Source organism: Ranitomeya imitator, chromosome 10, assembly GCF_032444005.1.
Source record: "Ranitomeya imitator isolate aRanImi1 chromosome 10, aRanImi1.pri, whole genome shotgun sequence".
Classification (NCBI taxonomy): domain Eukaryota; kingdom Metazoa; phylum Chordata; class Amphibia; order Anura; family Dendrobatidae; genus Ranitomeya; species Ranitomeya imitator.
In genome coordinates, this window is record NC_091291.1 from 108857068 (window position 1) to 108878589 (window position 21522).

Consider the following 21522-nt stretch of genomic DNA (forward strand, 5'->3'; position numbering starts at 1 on the left):
AGCACGGGGACGCCGTCTACATATTTGCGCCCTGATTATGAAAATAATCCGCCGCCATAGTAAGTTTTTACTTACGCTATTCCTTTCCGGTGCCATTGTCTTGCTCCTCCTGGTGCCGGAATCGGCGCCTGCGCAGTCCGCGCTTTCCGGCGCCATTTTCTTGAAGACACAGTGTGTCTTCAAGAAAATGGCGCCGGAAAGCGCGGACTGCGCAGGCGCCGATTCCGGCACCAGGAGGAGTAAGACAATGGCGCCGGAAAAGAATCAGGTAGCGTAAGTAACAAATTGCTGTGCCATGAGGCTGTGGCACTTCATGCCACAGCTATTTGTTACTTACGCCACCTGATGGGGGCCATAAACCTTTATGGAGCAGCGTATGGGGCATATGGATGGGAGCAGCACATGACAGAACGGGGGCGCAGGATAGAAGCAGCACATGGCAGAACAGGGGCGCAGGATGGCAGCAGCACATGACAGAACGGGGGCGCAGGATAGAAGCAGCACATGGCAGAACGGGGGCGCAGGATGGCAGCAGCACGTGACAGAACGGGGGTGCAGGATGGAGCAGCTCATGACAGAACGGGGGTGCAGGATGGAGCAGCTCATGACAGGATGGGGACGCAGGATGGAAGCAGCACATGACAGAATGGGGGCGCAGGATGGAGCAGCACATGACAGGATGGGGACGCAGGATGGAGCAGCACATGACAGGATGGGGGCGCAGGATGGGAGCAGCACATGACAGGATGGGGGCGCAGGATGGAGCAGCACATACCAGGATGGAGACCATATACCAATATAAATGCTCGCCACCCGGGCGTAGAACGGGTTCAATAGCTAGTTAAATATATATTACCGGCTGACCCAAAAATCAACAGACTCACAAGTCTTGTTGATTTTAGATCCGCCGGTTTAGCCATCATGGTTCATACATGGATCATGAATGTTACCTATGAGGCTGTTGAATGCAGCTCATGATAGACACGGATGGTAGAACTATGGTTCATGGATGTCTGACTTCGGCATCACACAGAAAAGGGAGGTGGAGAAAAGACAGAAGTGTCAGAGGCAGGAGCAGAGCTTTGATTGATAATGGGCAAGAAGTTGCAAAGCAGCAAGCAGAGTGACTGTGCAGCAGAGCAATATAATAGGTAATGAAAACCATACAAAATGCTACATTTAGGAGGTAAATGCAAATTAAAAAACTGCAGAGGTGTACATCGCCTTTTAAAAGGGAATCTGTCACCAGGTGTTTGCTACCTAATTTGCGAGCAGCATAATGTAGAGGCAGAGACCCCCCGATTCCAGAAATCGGTCACTTACTGGACTCCTTGCTGTAGAATCAGCTGAAACTGATTTTTATCAGCATTTGTTGCCATGAAGTCTTTAATATTTGTGAGCTCTGTACAACCCCATCCCCACCATTGACTGACAACGGTATGCCTATCCAGAGAGTACATAGAAAAGTTGCCCATCAGTGGTGTGGACGGGATTATACAGAGCTTAACATTCAGAGAACTGGTAAATCTGCAGCAGGGAAAATGGATTTTTACCAAAACTGCAGCAAAGGACAAATTACTGGAATCAGGGTCTGTGCCCCTATTTTACTCTGCTCTCAGTGTGGAAAAATCCTGGTGACCGATATTGTTCCATTTTTTTTGTGCATCTTCTACTTCTAGCTTAATTTGATAAATTAATAAAAGTTAAATTTTATTTTGTGTTGACGTGTGCGAAGATTGTCGGAGGGAGGTTCTTTTTTGAGTTTATTGTATTGGAAGCTCTGGTTATTCTTTTCAAGCTCCAGAGTAATAATGTAATCTTTTTCAACAAAGATTTCATATAAACACAATAAGTAAAAAAAAATAAAAAAAATCTCTAGATCCAGGAGGGGTGGGAGTGTCCAATACAATAAAAATGTCAATTAATTCAATCCGCGGGGGTCTCGGCCTCCTCCTTTGTACTTTCCTCAGACTGTGCAGCCACCTTCTCCTTCGTTTTTCTTAACCTCTCGGCTTCTGTAATCGTCATTGGGTGCAGAGGAAAAAAGCCAGCGAGTCCTGAGGAGGAACGGAGGAAAAATAATGATATTATTCAACAATGGAACATGCATTAAAAAAAAAAAAAAAAATTAACTTTCATACTCAATGACACGGATTTGCCTTCTCTTTCCATAATCCCCCTCTCCCATTTATCCTATTAGGCAGCGGCACAAATTGAAGCGTGCGTGGGTCCCAAGGCAAAAATCTAACAGTGACCCAATTATTCAGGGTCTTCTTTAGTACAACTATAGCTATGCCTCTGCAATCAGGGTACATGGGAAATCACCTCCCCATAAGACCACCACATCCTCTAGAGCAGAGGTCCCCAACTCCAGTCCTCAAGGCCCACCAACAGGTCATGTTTTCAGGATTTCCTTAGTTTTGCCCAGGTAATAATTGCATCACCTGTGCAATGCAAAGGAAATCCTGAAAACATGACCTGTTGGTGGGCCTTGAGGACTGGAGTTGGGGACCTCTGCTCTAGAGTTGCCACAAAGCAGCTACTGCTATGGCAGACACAAAGGGCCCAATTCATTAGTGCATAGGTTTTATTTCTTGCGTACTAGCTGTTTTTTTTTTTTTGCATTGTTCCTTTAACTTTTGTATTTCTTTTTTTTTTTTTTTTAAATTGTACAGACTTTTAAAAAAAAGTTACGACAATTGTGTGCTAGTGCGTTCTACGCGCACCAGATATTATGGAGAAAGTTTGGCCCTATTTTGTGACTTTTGCGCTTAGTCACAAAGCAGGTCAAAGACAAAATCAAAGAAGCATATTCTTTTGCACAAAATTCTGAGCCATGTGTTTCATGCTAAAGAATTGTGTGCAAAAAAAAAAAAAAAAAAAAAGTGATGAAATGGGTCCAAAATGTCCATATATTAATATTTGCATGTGTGTCATCCAATACTACACGTTCCCTCCCCACTATCTGCTACTGAAAATGCAGCTCGCAGACGTCCCACCGCACTGGTCACGTGCAGCATTTCACCCATCGTGATCCTAGACGTCATGGGATCAGCTAAAGAGCGACGCATGAAAATCCCCTGTCCTCCATTTCCTAAAGGGGTGAATACATGTGTAAGGTTACTTTCACACTAGCGTTAACTGCAATCCGTCACAATGCATCGTTTTGCAGAAAAAAACGCATCCTGCAAAAGTGCTTGCAGGATGCGTTTTTCCCCATAGACTTGTATTGACGACGCATTGCGACGGATTGCCACACGTCGCATCCGTCGTGCGACGGAAGCGTCATGCTTTGGCGGACCGTAGGGAGCAAAAATGCTACATGTAACGTTTTTTGCTGCCGACGGACTGCTTGCTGAACCCGTTGTGCGGCGCAAACAACGCTAGCGTCGGTAACCTCGGCCCGACGCACTGCGACGGGCCGAGCCCGACGCTAGTGTGAAAGTAGCCTAAATGACAAAGGGAAGCCCTGTTCTTTACTGCAGATGGACCATCACATAAAAGGTGAGGGTCGCACACTCCCAGGAATAATGTACAGTTAGGTACAGAAATATCTGGACGGTGACAAGTTTTGGCATTTTAGCCGATTATATAAATATATTTAAGACAGTTATATAATCAATAAGGGCTTAAAGTGCAGACACTCAGGTTTAATTTAAGGCTGTTTTGCATCCGAATTGGAGAAAGGTTTTTTAATATGACGCTGCCTCTTTTTCAAAGGGAGCAAAAGTAATTGGACAATTAACTCAAAAGCTCTGTAATGAGCTATTCCCTCAGTAATCCATCATCAGTTAAGCAGGCAAAAGGGCTGGAGCAGATTCCAGGTATGACATTTGGATCAGGAAGCTGTTGCTGTGAACTCACAACTTGCGGTTAAAGGAGCTCTCAATGGAAGAGAAACAGATCATTATTATGATAAGGAGAAAAATAAATAAGGAATGAGCACACCGGTGAGCTTGGGAACTCAAAGGGGCAGATTGTCCATGGAAGACAAAGCTTGCACGGTGAAAAAAAAAAACAAACAAAAAAAAACCTTTCCAAGATCCACCCAAGTGAAGAACACTCTCCAGTAAGTCGGTGTTTCAGTATCTAAATCTACCATGAAGGGAAAAACTTCACAAGAGCAAATATAGAGGTTTCTCCACAAACTGCAAACCATTAATCAGCCTTAAACATACAAAGGCCAAATTAGACTTCGACAAAAAAAAACAAAAAACCAAACATCTATGGAAGCAAAGTCCAGTTCTGTAAAAGCAAAACTAAGATCAACCTGTACCCGAATAATGGGAAGTAGAAAGTATGAAGGCTTGGAACTGCTCAGGGTCCAAAGCCCACCACATCCTCTGTAACACATGGTAAAGGCAGTGTGATGGCGCGGGCATGCATGGGATCTCACCCGACTGGTGTTTATTAATGATGTAACTGAAGAAAGAAGCAGCCGGACCAATTCGGAAGTGTACAGGGCGATACTTTCTACTCAGCCAACAAAATGCAGCAAGGTTAAGTGGACGTCGCTTCACAGTACAGATGGATAAAACAGACTGCGAAAGTGACCTAGGAGTTTTGTTTTTTAATGGAAAGAAGTGGAATATTTTACAATGGCCGAGTCATCACCAGATCTCGGTCCCATCGAGCCGCATTTCTCATTCTCAAGACCCACAAGCAAGCAACAACTGAAGTCAGCTGCAGTAAAGGCCGGCAATGCATCATACAGGAGGAAAGGATGCAAAGGGTGCTCTATAAAGTATAAAAAGATTATTATTTTATTTATGGTAAACTTAATTTGTCTAATTACTTTTCATATATTTTTCAACCCCTGTAATTAAACTTGAAAGTCTCCACCTCAATTGCATCCCAGTTGTTTCATGTTATATAAAATAGTGGCCGGCAGAGCTGAAATCAGAGATTCAGTCACTGTCCAAATATTTCTGGACTAACTGTATACAAGCCATGCTTTGTGGACTCGCCCCTAAGTTTCACATCCAGTTTCTAGACCTAGTAATCACCGAATAACTTGGCCGCCGGTTTGGTGATATGTGCTCCGCAAGCGATCCAGTATTTGATTCGATCTACGTTGAGGCTGACCAGCTTCTCATTATTGACATTAGGTAACGGGTCATATGTGCCAAGCTTGTCCAAGTGCTTCCCGTCCCGTGCCCGCTTGTTATGGGCAGCGACAATGCGATAAAAAGGTCTATTAGCGCAGCCACCGAGAGCCATTCGGATCACCACGTAGCCCCCATGGTAACGCTTCAGGACCTGCGATGCTGAAAAATAAAAGATCAGACAAGTGTATTAGAATTTGTGTAATTTATGCCCAAGACGCTGGAATAAAAGAAGTTAGAAAATTCCTTAAAAGTTAGATGAGAAAACCACGTGCAGCTTACACATGACTCTACTCCACCAAACAGATTTACAAAGCTTCTCTAATACATGATTTATTCTGCTCTGGATCCAGATCTAGAGCCTATAGAATAAAGCAGAGCTGCGTTCATTGTGCTTTACGTCATAGGAAACGGTCAAAAAGCTGCTGGTCAGAGACAACCCCAACTTCTTCACTGAGCCATTATGAAAAAATAACATTGATCCAGTAAAGTACACTGCGTGCAGAATTATTAGGCAAGTTGTATTTTAGAGGATTATTTTTTATTATTGATCAACAACTATGTTCTCAGTCAACCCGAAAGACTCATAAATATCAAAGCTTAATATTTTTGGAAGTTGGAGTAGGGTTTTTTTTTTTAGATTTGGCTATCTTAGGAGGATATCTGTTTGTGCAGGTAACTATTACAGTGCAGAATTATTAGGCAACTTAATAAAAACCAAATATATTCCCATCTCACTTGTTTATTTTCACCAGGTAAACCAATATCACTGCACAAAATTTAGAAAACATTTTTTGACATGCAAAAACAAAACACCAAAAAATTAGTGACCAGTATAGCCCCCTTTCTTTATGATGACACTCAGCCGCCTCCATCCATAGATTCTGTCAGTTACTTGATCTGTTTACGACTAACAGCCACGCAGCCACCACAGCCTCCAGACACTGGTCCGAGAGGTGGACTGTTTCCCCTCCCTGTAGATCTCACATTTTATGAGGGACCACAGGTTCTCTATGGGGTTCAGATCAGGTGAACAAGGGGGCCATGTCATTATTTTTCTTCTTTTAGACCTTTACTGGCCAGCCACGCTGTGGAGTAGTTGGCGGCATCTGATGGAGCATTGTCCTGCATGAATATCATGTTTTTCTTGAACGATACCGACTTCTTCCTGTACCACTGCTTGAAGAATTTGTCTTCCAGAAACTGGCCGTAGGTCTTAGAGTTGATCTTCACTCCATCCTCAACCCGAAAAGGTCCCACAAGTTCATCTTTGATGATCCCAGCCCATACCAGCACCCCACCTCCACCTTGCTGGCGTCTGAGTCGGAGTGGAGCTCTCTGCCCTTTACTGATCCGGCCTCTGGCCCATCCATCTGGCCCATCAAGAGTCACTCTCATTTCATCAGTCCATAAAACCTTTGAAAAGTCAGTCTTAAGATATTTCTTGGCCCAGTCTTGACGCTTTATCTTATGTTTCTTGTTCAAAGGTGGTCGTTTTTCAGCCTTCCTTACCTTGGCCATGTCCCTGAGTATCGCACACCTTGTGCTTTTTGTTACTCCAGTAACGTTGCAGCTCTGAAATATGGCAAAACTGGTGGCATATGACATCTTGGCAGCTTCATGCTTGATTTTCCTCAATTCATGAGCAGTTATTTTGCGCCTTTTTTGCCCAACACGCTTCTTGAGACCCTGTTGGCTATTTGCCATGAATCGCTTGATTGTTCGGTGATCACGCTTCAAAAGTTTGGCAATTTCAAGACTGCTGTATCCCTCTGCCAGACATCTCACAATTTTGGACTTTTCAGAGCCGTCAAATCTCTCTTCTGACCCATTTTGCCAAAGGAAAGGAAGTTGTCTAATAATTAAGCACACCTTATATAGGGTTCTGATGTCATTAGACAACACCCTCCTCATTACAGAGATGCACATCACCTGATTTACTTAACTGGTAGTTGGCTCTCAAGCCTGAACAGCTTGGAGTAGGACATGTTTAACCCCTTCCCGACCCATGACGCCACGTAGGCGTCATGAAAGTCGGTGCCAATCCGACCCATGACGCCTATGTGGCGTCATGGAAAGATCGCGTCCCTGCAGGCCGGGTGAAAGGGTTAACTCCAATTTCACCCGATCTGCAGGGACAGTGGTAGTTTAGCCCAGGGGGGGTGGCTTCACCCCCTCGTGGCTACGATCGCTCTGATTGGCTGTTGAAAGTGAAACTGCCAATCAGAGCGATTTGTAATATTTCACCTATTATAACTGGTGAAATATTACAATCCAGCCATGGCCGATGCAGAAATATCATCGGCCATGGCTGGAAATACTAATGTGCACCCACCCCACCACACCGATCGCCCCCCCAGCCCCCCCGATCTGGCCGGTACACTGCTCCGGCTCCCCTCCGTCCTGTGCTCCGCTCCCCCCCGTGCTCTTGTCCGCTCCCCCCATGCTCCAATCACCCCCCCGTGCTCCAATCACCCCCCCTGCACTCCGATCCACCCCCCCCGGTGCTCCGTTCCACCCCCCCGTGCTCCATTCCAGCCCCCCCGTGCTCCGTTCCACGCCCCCCGCGCTCCGATCCCCCCCCGCGCTCCGATCCCCCCCCCGTGCTCCGATCCCCCCCATCATACTTACCGATCCAGCCGGGGTCCCGTCCGTCTTCTCCCTGGGCGCCGCCATCTTCCAAAATGGCGGGCGCATGCGCAGTGCGCCCGCCGAATCTGCCGGCCGGCAGATTCGTTCCAAAGTGCATTTTGATCACTGAGATATAATCTCTCAGTGATCAAAATAAAAAAAAATAATAAATGACCCCCCCCCCCCTTGTCACCCCCATAGGTAGGGACAATAATAAAATAAAGAAATTTTTTTTTCCACTAATGTTAGGGTAGGGCTAGGGGTAGGGCTAGGGGTAGGGCTAGGGGTAGGGCTAGGGGTAGGGCTAGGGGTAGGGCTAGGGGTAGGGCTAGGGGTAGGGCTAGGGCTAGGGCTAGGGTTTCGGTACGTGCACACGTATTCTGGTCCTCTGCGGATTTTTCCGCTGCGGATTTACCGCGTTTTTTTCTGCGCATTTCACTGCGGTTTTACAACTGCGATTTTCTATTGGAGCAGTTGTAAAACCGCTGCGGAATCCGCACAAAGTAGTGACATGCTGCGGAATGTAAACCGCTGCGTTTCCGTGCAGTTTTTCCGCAGCATGTGCACAGCGATTTTTGTTTCCCGTAGGTTTACATTGAACTGTAAGCTCATGGGAAACTGCTGCTTTTCCGCAGCATGTGCACATACCTTTAGAATTAGGCCATGTGCACACGGTGCGGATTTGGCTGCGGATTGGCCGCTGCGGATTCGCAGCAGTGTTCCATCAGGTTTACAGTACCATGTGAACATATGAAAAACCAAATCCGCTGTGCCCATGGTGCGGAAAATACCGCGCGGAAACGCTGCGTTGTATTTTCCGCAGCATGTCAATTCTTTGTGCGGATTCCGCAGCGTTTTACACCTGTTCCTCAATAGGAATCCGCAGGTGAAATCCGCACAAAAAACACTGGAAATCCGCGGAAAATCCGCAGGTAAGACGCAGTGCCTTTTACCCGCGGATTTTTCAAAAATGGTGCGGAAATATCTCACACGAATCCGCAACGTGGGCACATAGCCTTAGGGTTAGGGTTGGAATTAGGGTTGTGGTTAGGGTTGTGATTAGGGTTATGGCTACAGTTGGGATTAGGGTTAGGGGTGTGGGGGGGGTTAGTGTTGGAGTTAGAATTGAGAGGTTACCACTGTTTAGGCACATCAGGGGTCTCCAGACGCAACATGGCGCCACCATTGATTCCAGCCAATCTCGTATTCAAAAAGTCAAATGGTGCTCCCTCACTTCCGAGCCCTGACGTGTGCCCAAACAGTGGTTTACCCCCACATATGGGGTACCAGCATACTCAGGACAAACTGCGCAACAATTACTGGGGTCCAATTTCTCCTGTTACCCTTGTGAATCTAAAAAAATGCTTGCTAAAACATCATTTTTGAGGAAAGAAAAATGATTTTTTATTTTCACGGCTCTGCGTTGTAAACGTCTGTGAAGCACTTGGGGGTTCAAAGTGCTCACCACATATCTAGATAAGTTCCTTGGGGGGTCTAGTTTCCAAAATGGGGTCACTTGTGGGGGGTTTCTACTGTTTAGGCACATCAGGGGCTCTGCAAACGCAACGTGACGCCCGCAGAGCATTCCATCAAAGTCTGCATTTCAAAACGTCACTACTTCAATTCCAAGCCCCGGCATGTGCCCAAACAGTAGTTTACCCCCACATATGGGGTATCACCGTACTCAGGAGAAACTGGACAACAAATATTGGGGTCAAATTTCTCCTGTTACCCTTGGGAAAATTAAAAAATTCTGGGCTAAATAATTATTTTTGAGGAAAGAAAACGTATTTATTATTTTCACGGCTCTGCATTATAAACTTCTATGAAGCACTTGGGGGTTCAAAGTGCTCACCACACATCTAGATAAGTTCCTTTGGGGGTCTAGTTTCCAAAATGGGGTCATTTGTGGGGGGTTTCTACTGTTAAGCCACATCAGGGGCTCCGCAAACGCAACGTGATGCCCACAGAGCATTCCATCAAAGTCTGCATTTCAAAACGTCACTACTTCACTTCCGAGCCCCGGCATGTGCCCAAACAGTGATTTACCCCCACATATGGGGTATCAGCGTACTCAGGAGAAACTGGACAACAATATTTGGGGTCAAATTTCTCCTGTTACCCTTGGGAAAATAAAAAATTGCAGGCTAAAAGATCATTTTTGAGAAAATAATTTTTTTTTTTTTATTTTCATGGCTCTGCGTTATAAACTTCTGTGAAGCACTTGGGGGTTCAAAGTCCTCACCACACATCTAGATTAGTTCCTTTGGGGGTCTAGTTTCCAAAATGGTGTCATTTCTGGGGGATCTCCAATGTTTAGGCACACAGGGGCTCTCCAAACGTGACATGGTGTCCGCTAATGATTGGAGCTAATTTTCCATTTAAAAAGCCAAATGGCGTGCCATCCCTTCCGAGCCCTCCCGTGCGCCCAAACAGTGGTTTACCCCCACATATGGGGTATCAGCGTACTCAGGACAAACTGGACAACAATATTTGGGGTCCAATTTCTCCTATTATCCTTGGCAAAATAGGAAATTCCAGGCTAAAAAATCATTTTTGAGGAAAGAAAAATTATTTTTTATTTTCATGGCTCTGCGTTATAAACTTCTGTGAAGCACCTGGGGGTTTAAAGTGCTCAATATGCATCTAGATAAGTTCCTTGGGGCGTCTAGTTTCCAAAATGGGGTCACTTGTGGGGGAGCTCCAATTTTTAGGCACACGGGTGCTCTCCAAACGTGACATGGTGTCCGCTAAAGAGTGGAGCCAATTTTTGATTCAAAAAGTCAAATGGCGCTCCTTCCCTTCCAAGCCCTGCCGTGCGCCCAAACAGTGGTTTACCCCCACATATGAGGTATCAGCGTACTCAGGACAAATTGGACAACAACTTTCGTGGTTCAGTTTCTCCTTTTACCATTGGGAAAATAAAAAAATTGTTGCTACAATATAATTTTTGTGACTAAAAAGTTAAATGTTCATTTTTTCCTTCCATGTTGCTTCTGCTGCTGTGAAGCACCTGAAGGGTTAATAAACTTCTTGAATGTGGTTTTGAGTACCTTGAGGGGTGCAGTTTTTAGAATGGTGTCACTTTTGGGTATTTTCAGCCATATAGACCCCTCAAACTGACTTCAAATGTGAGGTGGTCCCTAAAAAAAATGGTTTTGTAAATTTCGTTGTAAAAATGACAAATCGCTGGTCAAATTTTAACCCTTATAACTTCCTAGCAAAAAAAAATTTTGTTTCCAAAATTGTGCTGATGTAAAGTAAACATGTGGGAAATGTTATTTATTAACTATTTTGTGTCTTATCTCTCTGGTTTAACAGAATAAAAATTCAAAATGTGAAAATTGCGAAATTTTCAAAATTTTCGCCAAATTTCCATTTTTATCACAAATAAACGCAGAATTTATTGACCTAAATTTACCACTAACATGAAGCCCAATATGTCACGAAAAAACAATCTCAGAACCGCTAGGATCCGTTGAAGCGTTCCTGAGTTATTACCTCATAAAGGGACACTGGTCAGAATTGCAAAAAACGGCAAGGTCTTTAAGGTCAAAATAGGCTGGGTCATGAAGGGGTTAAAAAGTATCATGTGATCAAAATACAACTTGTCTAATAATTCTGCACACAGTGTATGCTTAGAAATTGTAACTCTGGACATGCAAGATTGTAAGGGTAGAGTATAATATAGGATAAGTAATGGATATACACAGGGATTGCACCAGCAGAATAGTGAGTGCAGCTCTGGGGTATAATACAGGGTGTAACTCAGGATCAGTAATGTAATGTATGTACACAGTGACTGCACCAGCAGAATAGTGAGTGCAGCTCTGGAGTATAATACACAATAGGTAACGTGCATTAACAACTTTTTAGCTGACAGTTTCATTAACTCCTTCACTAACTGATTTACTTGTATGTCAAAAGCAGTGTACTTGTTTTTGATGCTTCTCATGCGCCGAGCCCGCACTCGATGGCTGATTAAGGGTATGTGCACACGTTGCGGATTCTCTGTGGATCCGCAGCGTTTTTTTGCGGTGCAGAAACGCTCCAGATCCGCAATTGATTTACAGTACAATGTAAATCAATGAGAAAAAAAAAAAAATGCTGTGCACACTTTGCTGAAAATCCCCTGCGGAAACGCTGCGGTTTAAATGAAGTAGCATGTAACTTCTTTTCTTTTTTGTGAATCTGCAGCGATTTTGTACCCATTCCATTATAGAAAACCGCAGGGGTAAAAAAAAAAAAAAACCGCAGCAAATCCGCAAGAAAACCGCAGCAAAAACGCACAAAAACGCAACAAATCCGCAGGTGCGTTTTCTGCCAGGAGAGGCAGAATCCGCACCAAAAATTCCTAAGCCTAATCCGCAACTTGTGCACATAGCCTAAAGCAGCAATGAAGTGCTTCTAACAGCTGTAGGTGGAACAGAGCTGCGTCTGTCAATCAGTTAAATGCCGCTGTCAATCACTGACAAAGGCACAAGCAATTCCACGATCGCAGCTCCAACTCTTCTACAGAGACTTAAGAAATTCAGTTAAGAAAAAAAAAAAAAAAAAGTTTGAAATAACATGGAGGGAAAAAAAAACAAACAAAACTAAAATAAAACAAACAAAAGTTGAAATCACCCTCATTTTGTCCAATTAAGGCTTCTTTCACACTAGCGTCGGAATCTCCCCGTCGCAATGCTTTGCACAATGGGTGCAGCGGATGCATTTTTCCGGCGCATCCGCTGCCCCATTGTAAGGTGCGGGGAGGTGGGGGCGGAGTTCCGGCCGCGCATGCGCGGTCGGAAAAAGCGGTCCGTCGGGAGAAAAAAAACGTTACATGTAGGGTTTTTTTTTCCCCAACGGTCCGCCAAAGCACGACGCATTCGTCGCAAGACGGATGCGAAGTGTGCAAATCCGTCGCAAATGCGTCGCCAATAGAAGTCTATGGGGAAAAAAACGCATCCTGCAAGCACTTTTGCAGGATGCGTTTTTTCTGCAAAACGACGCATTGTGACGGATTTACAAAAAACGCTAGTGTGAAAGTACCCTAACCCCTTTACCCCCGAGGGTGGTTTGCACGTTAATACCAGGCCCATTTTTACAATTCTGACCACTGTCCATTTATGAGGTTATAACCCTGGAACGCTTCAACGGATCCTGGTGATTCTGACATTGTTTTCTCCTGACATATTGTACTTCATGATAGTGGTAAAATTTATTTGATATGACTTGCGATTATTTGTCGAAAAAACAGAAACTTGGCAAAAATTTAGAAAGTTTCCAACTTTGAATTTTCATGCCCTTAAATCACAGAGATAGGTCACACAAAATACTTAATAAGTAACATTTCCCACATGTCTACTTTACGTCAGCACAATTTTGGAACCAATTTTTTTTATAGTTACAAGGGTTAAAAGTTGCACAACAATTTTTCATTTTTACAACACCATTTAGTTTTTTTTTTTTTTTTTTTTTTTATTTTAGGGACCACATCAGATTTATAGTCACTTTAACCCCTTTACCCCCAAGGGTGGTTTGCACGTTAATGACCAGGCCAATTTTTACAATTCTGACCACTGTCCCTTTATGAGGTTATAACTCCGAAACGCTTCAACGGATCCTGGTGATTCTGACATTGTTTTCTCGTGACATATTGTACTTCATGATAGTGGTAAAATTTCTTTGATAGTACCTGCGTTTATTTGTGAAAAAAACGGAAATTTGGCGAAAATTTTGAAAATTTCGCAATTTTCAAACTTTGAATTTTTATGCAATTAAATCACAGAGATATGTCACACAAAATACTTAATAAGTAACATTTCCCACATGTCTCCTTTACATCAGCATAATTTTGGAACCAATTTTTTTTTTTGTTAGGGAGTTATAAGGGTTAAAAGTTGACCAGCAATTTCTCATTTTTACAACACCATTTTTTTTTAGGGACCACGTCTCATTTGAAGTCATTTTGAGGGGTCTATATGATAGAAAATGCCCAAGTGTGACACCATTCTAAAAACTGCACCCCTCAAGGTGCTCAAAACCACATTCAAGAAGTTTATTAACCCTTCAGGTGTTTAATAGGAATTTTTGGAATGTTTAAATAAAAATGAACATTTAACTTTTTTACACAAAAAATTTACTTCAGCTCCAATTTGTTTTATTTTACCAAGGGTAACAGGAGAAATTGGACCCAAAAAGTTGTTGTCCAATTTGTCCTGAGTACGCTGATACCCCATATGTGGCAGTAAACCACTGTTTGGGCGCATGGGAGAGCTCGGAAGGGAAGGAGCGCTATTTGACTTTTCAATGCAAACTTGACAGGAATTGAGATGGGACGCCATGTTGCGTTTGGAGAGCCACTGATGTGCCTAAACATTGAAACCCCCCACAAGTGACACCATTTTGGAAAGTAGACCCCCTAAGGAACTTATCTGGATGTGTGGTGAGCACTTTGACCCACCAAGTGCTTCACAGAAGTTTATAATGCAGAACCGTAAAAATAAAAAATCATATTTTTTCACAAAAATTATATTTTTGCCCCCAATTTTTTATTTTTCCAAGGGTAAGAGAAGAAATTGGACCTCAAAAGTTGTTGTCCAATTTGTCCTGAGTACGCTGATACCCCATATGTGGCAGTAAACCACTGTTTGGGCGCATGGGAGAGCTCGGAAGGGAAGGAGCGCAGTTTGACTTTTCAATGCAAAATTGACAGAAATTGAGATGGGACGCCATGTTGCGTTTGGAGAGCCACTGATGTGCCTAAACATTGAAACCCCCCACAAGTGACACCATTTTGGAAAGTAGACCCCCTAAGGAACTTATCTAGAGGTGTGGTGAGCACTTTGACCCACCAAGTGCTTCACAGAAGTTTATAATGCAGAACCGTAAAAATAAAAAATCATATTTTTTCACAAAAATTATATTTTTGCCCCCAATTTTTTATTTTTCCAAGGGTAAGAGAAGAAATTGGACCTCAAAAGTTGTTGTCCAATTTGTCCCGAGTACGCTGATACCCCATATGTGGCAGTAAACCACTGTTTGGGCGCATGGGAGAGCTCGGAAGGGAAGGAGCGCCGTTTGACTTTTCAATGCAAAATTGACAGGAATTGAGATGGGACGCCATGTTGCGTTTGGAGAGCCACTGATGTGCCTAAACATTGAAACCCCCCACAAGTGACACCATTTTGGAAAGTAGACCCCCTAAGGAACTTATCTGGATGTGTGGTGAGCACTTTGACCCACCAAGGGCTTCACAGAAGTTTATAATGCAGAGCCATAAAAATAAAACAAAATTTTTTTCCCACAAAAATTATTTTTTAGCCCCCAGTTTTGTATTTTCCCTAGGGTAAGAGGAGAAATTGGACCACAAAAGTTGTTGTCCAATTTGTCCTGAGTACGCTGATACCCCATATGTGGGGGGGAACCACCGTTTGGGCGCATGGGAGGGTTCGGAAGGGAAGGAGCGCCATTTGGAATGCAGACTTAGATGGAATGGTCTGCAGGCGTCACATTGCGTTTGCAGAGCCCCTAATGTACCTAAACAGTAGAAACCCCCCACAAGTGACACCATTTTGGAAAGTAGACCCCCTAAGGAACTCATCTTGATGTGTTGTGAGAGCTTTGAACCCCCAAGTATTTCACTACAGTTTATAACGCAGAGCCATGCAAATAAAAAATATTTTTTTTTCCACAAAAATTATATTTTAGCCCCCAGTTTTGTATTTTTCCAAGGTTAGCAGGAGAAATTGGACCCTAAATGTTGTTGTCCAATTTGTCCTGAGTACGCTGATACCCGATATGTGGGGGGGAACCACCGTTTGGGCGCATGGGAGGGCTCGGAAGGGAAGGAGCATCATTTGGAATGCAGACTTAGATGGATTGGTCTGCAGGCGTCACATTGCGTTTGCAGAGCCCCTAATGTACCTAAACAGTAGAAACCCCCCACAAGTGACCCCATATTGGAAACTAGACCCCTCAATGAACTTATCTAGATGTGTTGTGAGAACTTTGAACCCCCAAGTGTTTCACTACAGTTTATAACGCAGAGCCGTGAAAATAAAAAATCTTTTTGTTTTCCCACAAAAATTATTTTTTAGCCCCCAGTTTTGTATTTTCCCAAGGGTAACAGGAGAAATTGGTCCACAAAAGTTGTTGTCCAATTTGTCCTGAGTACGCTGATACCCGATATGTGGGGGGGAACCACCGTTTGGGCGCATGGGAGGGCTCGGAAGGGAAGGAGCATCATTTGGAATGCAGACTTAGATGGATTGGTCTGCAGGCGTCACATTGCGTTTGCAGAGCCCCTAATGTACCTAAACAGTAGAAACCCCCCACAAGTGACCCCATATTGGAAACTAGACCCCTCAATGAACTTATCTAGATGTGTTGTGAGAACTTTGAACCCCCAAGTGTTTCACTACAGTTTATAACGCAGAGCCGTGAAAATAAAAAATCTTTTTGTTTTCCCACAAAAATTATTTTTTAGCCCCCAGTTTTGTATTTTCCCAAGGGTAACAGGAGAAATTGGTCCACAAAAGTTGTTGTCCAATTTGTCCTGAGTACGCTGATACCCCATATGTTGGGGTAAACCCCTGTTTGGGCACACAGGAGAGCTCGGAAGGGAAGGAGCACTGTTTTACTTTTTCAACGCAGAATTGGCTGGAATTGAGATCGGACGCCATGTCGTGTTTGGAGAGCCCCTGATGTGCCGAAACAGTGGAAACCCCCCAATTATAACTGAAACCCTAATCTAAACACACCCCTAACCCTAATTCCAACGGTAACCCTAACCACACCTCTAACCCTGACACACCCCTAACCCTAATCCCAACCCTATTCCCAACTGTAAATGTAATCTAAACCCTAACCCTAACTTTAGCCCCAACCCTAACTGTAGCCCCAACCCTAACCCTAACCCTAATCCTAGCCCTAACCCTAGCCCTAACCCTAACCCTAGCCCTAACCCTAGCCCTAACCCTAGCCCTAGCCCTAGCCCTAGCCCTAGCCCTAACCCTAGCCCTAACCCTAGCCCTAACCCTAGCCCTAACCCTAACCCTAGCCCTAACCCTAGCCCTAACCCTAGCCCTAACCCTAGCCCTAGCCCTAACCCTAGCCCTAACCCTAGCCCTAATGGGAAAATGGAAATAAATACATTTTTTTTTTATTTTTCCCTAACTAAGGGGGTGATGAAGGGGGGTTTGATTTACTTTTATAGCGAGTTTTTTAGCGGATTTTTATGATTGGCAGCCGTCACACACTGAAAGACCCTTTTTATTGCAAAAAATATTTTTTGCAATACCACATTTTGAGAGCTATAATTTTTCCATATTTTGGTCCACAGAGTCATGTGAGGTCTTGTTTTTTGCGGGACGAGTTGACGTTTTTATTGAAAACATTTTTGGGCACGTGACATTTTTTTATCGCTTTTTATTCCGATTTTTGTGAGGAAGAATGACCAAAAGCCAGCTATTCATGAATTTCTATTGGGGGAGGCGTTTATACCGTTCCGCGTTTGGTAAAATTGATAAATCAGTTTTATTCTTCGGGTCAGTACGATTACAGCGATACCTCATTTATATAATTTTTTTATGGTTTGGTGCTTTTATACGATAAAAACTATTTTACAGAAAAAATAATTATTTTTGCATCGCTTTATTCTCAGGACTATAACTTTTTTATTTTTTTGCTGATGATGCTGTATGGCGGCTCTTTTTTTGCGGGACAATATGACGCTTTCAGCGGTACCATGGTTATTTATATCTGTCCTTTTGATCGCGTGTTATTCCACTTTTTGTTCGGCGGTATGATAATAAAGCGTTGTTTTTTGCCTCGTTTTTTTTTTTTTCTTCTTACGGTGTTTACTGAAGGGGTTAACTAGTGGGCCAGCTTTATAGGTCGGGCCGTTACGGACGCGGCGATACTAAATATGTGTACTTTTATTGGTTTTTTTTTTTATTTAGATGAAGAAATGTATTTATGGGAATAATATTTTTTTTTTTTTTCATTATTTTGGAATATTTTTTTTTATTTTTTTTACACATTTGGAAATTTTTTTTTTTACTTTTTTACTTTGTCCCAGGGGGGGACATCACAGATCAGTGATCTGACAGTTTGCACAGCACTCTGTCAGATCACTGATCTGATAGGAGTGCAGGCTGCTTCACAGTGCCTGCTCTGAGCAGGCTCTGTGAAGCCACCTCCCTCCCTGCAGGACCCGGATCCGCGGCCATCTTGGATCCGGGGCTCGAGCAGGGAGGGAGGTGAGGAGACCCTCGCAGCAACGCGATCACATCGCGTTGCTGCGGGGGGCTCAGGGAAGCCCGCAGGGAGCCCCCTCCCTGCGCGGTGCTTCCCTGTACCGCCGGCACATCGCGATCATCTTTGATCGCGGTGTGCCAGGGGTTAATGTGCCGGGGGCGGTCCGTGACCGCTCCTGGCACATAGTGCCGGATGTCAGCTGCGATAAGCAGCTGACACCCGGCCGCGATCGGCCGCGCTCCCCCCGTGAGCGCGGCCGATCGGCTATGACGTACTATCCCGTCCAGGGTCAGATAAGCCCAGGGCACCTCGACGGGATAGTACGTCTAAGGTCACAGAGGGGTTAAGGGGTCTATATGATAGAAAATACCCCAAAATGACACCATTCTAAAAACTGCACCCCTCAAGGTGCTCAAAACCACGTTCAACACGTTTATTAACCCTTCAGGTGCTTCCCAGGAGTTTTTGTAATGTTTAAAAAAAAATGAACATTAACTTTTTTTTCCAGAAAAAAAAATTAGATCCAATTTTTTTTTTATTTTACCAAGGGTAACAGGAGAAATTGGACCCCAAAAGTTGTGCAATTTGTCCTGAGTACGCCGATACCCCATAAGTGGGGGAACCACTGTTTGGGTGCACGGGAGAGCTCAGAAGGGAAGGAGCGCCGTTTTCCTTTTTCAAAGAAAATTGGCTGGAATTGAGATCGGACGCCATGTTGCGTTTGGAGAGCCCCTGATGTGCCTAAACAGTGGAAACCCCCCACAAGTGGCCCCATTTTGGAAACTAGACCCCCCAAGGAACTTATCTAGATGTGTGGCGAGCACTTTGAACCCCCAAATGCTTCAACAAAGTTTATAACAGAGCCGTAAAAATAAAAATAATTTTACCCAGGGTAACAGGTTAAACTGTATGCTAAAAGTTTTTGTGCAATTTTTCTTGAGTACGCCGATACCCCATATGTGGGAGAATACTACATTTGAGGGACAGTGCAAAGCTCAGAAGGGAAGAGGCGCCATACTGGAGTTCAGATTTTGCTGGAATGGTTTGAGGGTGCAATGTCACACTGGCAGAGCCCCTGAGGTGCCAGAATAGCAGAAAATCCCTATATGTGAACTCATTTTACAAACTACACTCCCTTATGAATTTATCTAGGGGTGCAGTGATCATATTAACACCACATGTGCCTTACAGAATTTTATTCCACTGAGCACTGAAGAAAGAATACCACTAAAATGTTGTTTTAGCTTCGAGTTAGATAAACTACTAAGGGCTAATAGGAGTATATATATATATATATATATATATATATATATATATATATATATATATATATATATATATATATATATATATATATATATATATATATATATCAAAAAAAGGTCCATTTGTTTCCTGAGTGCGTCAATACCCTACATGTAAACCGGGAAATATTTTTCAGGCACAGTGCAAAGCTCAGGAGCGCCAGATTTTACTGTTATGGTTTGCAGGTGCCATAACCCATGAGGTGCGAGAACAGCAGAACCCCCCATAAGTGACCATTTTACACCCATTTTACGAACTACACCTCTCAATTAATTCATCTAGGGGTGCAGTGATCATATTGCCACCATGGGTGCGTCACAGAATTTTATACCATTGTGAAGTGAAAACAAAATACCTACATTTTTACCACCAAAATTTTGTTTTAGCCACAGATTTTACATTTTCACACACAAAAAAAAAAAGGTACCAAAATGTGTCTCACAATCTCCACTGAACGTGGCAATACCCCATATGTGGCTGTACAGTGCTACTTAGCCATGCGGAGAGACTCGGGAGGATCAGAGCGCTCTTTGCCTATGCAAGTGAATGGGTCTGCGCTCGTCAAGCGTGTTTCCATGGACCGTGTGTCTGTGGGCAAAACACGCTGACATGTCCATTTTTTTAATGTCAGCACGGGTCACAAAACATCCATCACACGTGCACACATATAACACACACGGATGTCATCCGTGTGACACGTATCGGCACGTGGAAGAAGCGTTTCAGTAAGCGCTGTTCCTCGTCGCCGGGTGCTGAACACGGCTCTCATCATTCTCCCCTGCTCTGCCTGCGATCGGCGTGAGCTGGGGAGAATGATGTGAGTTACATTTAAGTGATAAAAGAGCAGGCGGCGGCTGATGGTACTATTACTCCCATCAGCCTACCCCTGCTAATAACAGTGACAGCAGGAGCAGCTGATGGGGGTATTCATCAGCTGCCGCCTGCTCTATAAATAAAAAAGTTACGGCTCTGGGAATAAGGTGAGCAAAAAAAACCCCAGACGATAACAGGGTAGTGAACGAGTTTTAAAGGTGAAGTGATATTGTCCCCCCAATACAGAGACGTGCGAGCTGTATGGTGCAGAACTACAACTCCCAGCATGCACAGGTGATAGCAGGGAGGCCGCCTCACACCTCAGTGAGGAGATGGAATACTCACTTAAATGAACCATTGTAGAAAGTGCTGAGGAGGCAGCTCGGAGCACACCGTCAGCACCGGAGGAGGCAGCTCGGAGCACACCGTCAGCACCGGAGGAGGCAGCTCGGAGCACACCGTCAGCACCGGAGGAGGCAGCTCGGAGCACACCGTCAGCACCGGAGGAGGCAGCTCGGAGCACACCGTCAGCACCGGAGGAGGCAGCTCGGAGCACACCGTCAGCACCGGAGGAGGCAGCTCGGAGCACACCGTCAGCACCGGAGGAGGCAGCTCGGACACTGACTGCCCTTCACTCTACCGCTCTGTACGGCCCCAGGGCGCCGCCATTAGCAGGAAGTCACTGATCCTGACCCGGAAGTAGTCGTTATGGGGACTGTACGGATTCCCAACATCTGATGTCTAAACCTTTTATGACATTGACAGCCAGTTTATGCCCCACTTCCGGTAAATCACCGGAAGTGGGGCATTGTCGCCGGTGGTGGTTGTGTGTGTCCGGTTAGTAGTTGTGCTGTACCGGAGTACAAACATGGCGCTGTGAGTGCGCAGCTCTTGTTGCTGGGACACTACGTTCTCGGCTACACCGGGAGCTACGAGCTGGTGCTGGAGGCCGCGCTGACCGGTGAGTGGTGGCGTCAGCTGACAGGTGGAGATGATGGAGGACGCGCCCCCTGGTGGGTGTGAGGTGCAGTGCGCCTGGGCTGTCAGCACTACAGAGTGCGCACCGGCCATTACTGCGCGCACAGCGGGAGGACGGGACCTGCCCTGTTATTATTATTATTATTCTCCCCAATTGTAGCAGATCAAGAGAAACATGGCGGCAGCCGCATTCCTTCTGCTGCTTTATTATAAGCCCTATTATTGAAAGCAATAGTAGCCATTGTATTGGTTGCTACCGGCAACAGCGCTCTGTCCGCAGCGCCTCGTGGGCGCAGTATAAAATCCGCCATGTTGCCTATCAACCCTGATAATGGACATCCTGGAAAATTAAGAGCTGCCCCCTTTGTTTCATAAAGATGGTGGCTAACCGGGGCCGTCCGTTTTGCTTGCACAGGATTTTTGTTTCCGCGCACATGTAACTTTG

The 21522-nt window shown here is 44.6% G+C and overlaps 2 protein-coding genes across 3 annotated transcripts in view; one reads left to right on the top strand and one right to left on the bottom strand.

Annotated features, from left to right (window-relative positions):
- Positions 1 to 1746: 1746 nt before the first annotated feature.
- Positions 1747 to 20807, bottom strand: MRPS16 (mitochondrial ribosomal protein S16). The gene is made up of 3 exons (XM_069740795.1): positions 20445 to 20807; positions 5007 to 5267; positions 1747 to 2057 (listed from the first exon to the last, which is right to left on the bottom strand). The coding sequence occupies exons 1-3, from the start codon at positions 20455 to 20457 to the stop codon at positions 1927 to 1929; spliced, it is 405 nt and encodes a 134-aa protein (XP_069596896.1). The 5' UTR covers positions 20458 to 20807; the 3' UTR covers positions 1747 to 1926.
- Positions 20808 to 20895: 88 nt separating this feature from the next.
- Positions 20896 to 21522, top strand: part of VPS13D (vacuolar protein sorting 13 homolog D) — a 292394-nt gene continuing 291767 nt past the window's right edge. For both annotated transcript variants that reach the window (XM_069741463.1, XM_069741464.1), the window contains exon 1: positions 20896 to 21060. The gene's annotated coding sequence lies outside the window, so the exon portion shown is untranslated. The remainder of the gene's footprint in view (positions 21061 to 21522) is intronic.

What these genes read in the sequence shown, in the direction of transcription:
- MRPS16 (XM_069740795.1), bottom strand. An exon ending in ACCGGCGGCCAAGTTATTCG is followed by an intron (nt 2,058 to 5,006) that starts GTGATTACTAGG and finishes GTTCCTCCTCAG; the next exon opens with GACTCGCTGGCTTTTTTCCT.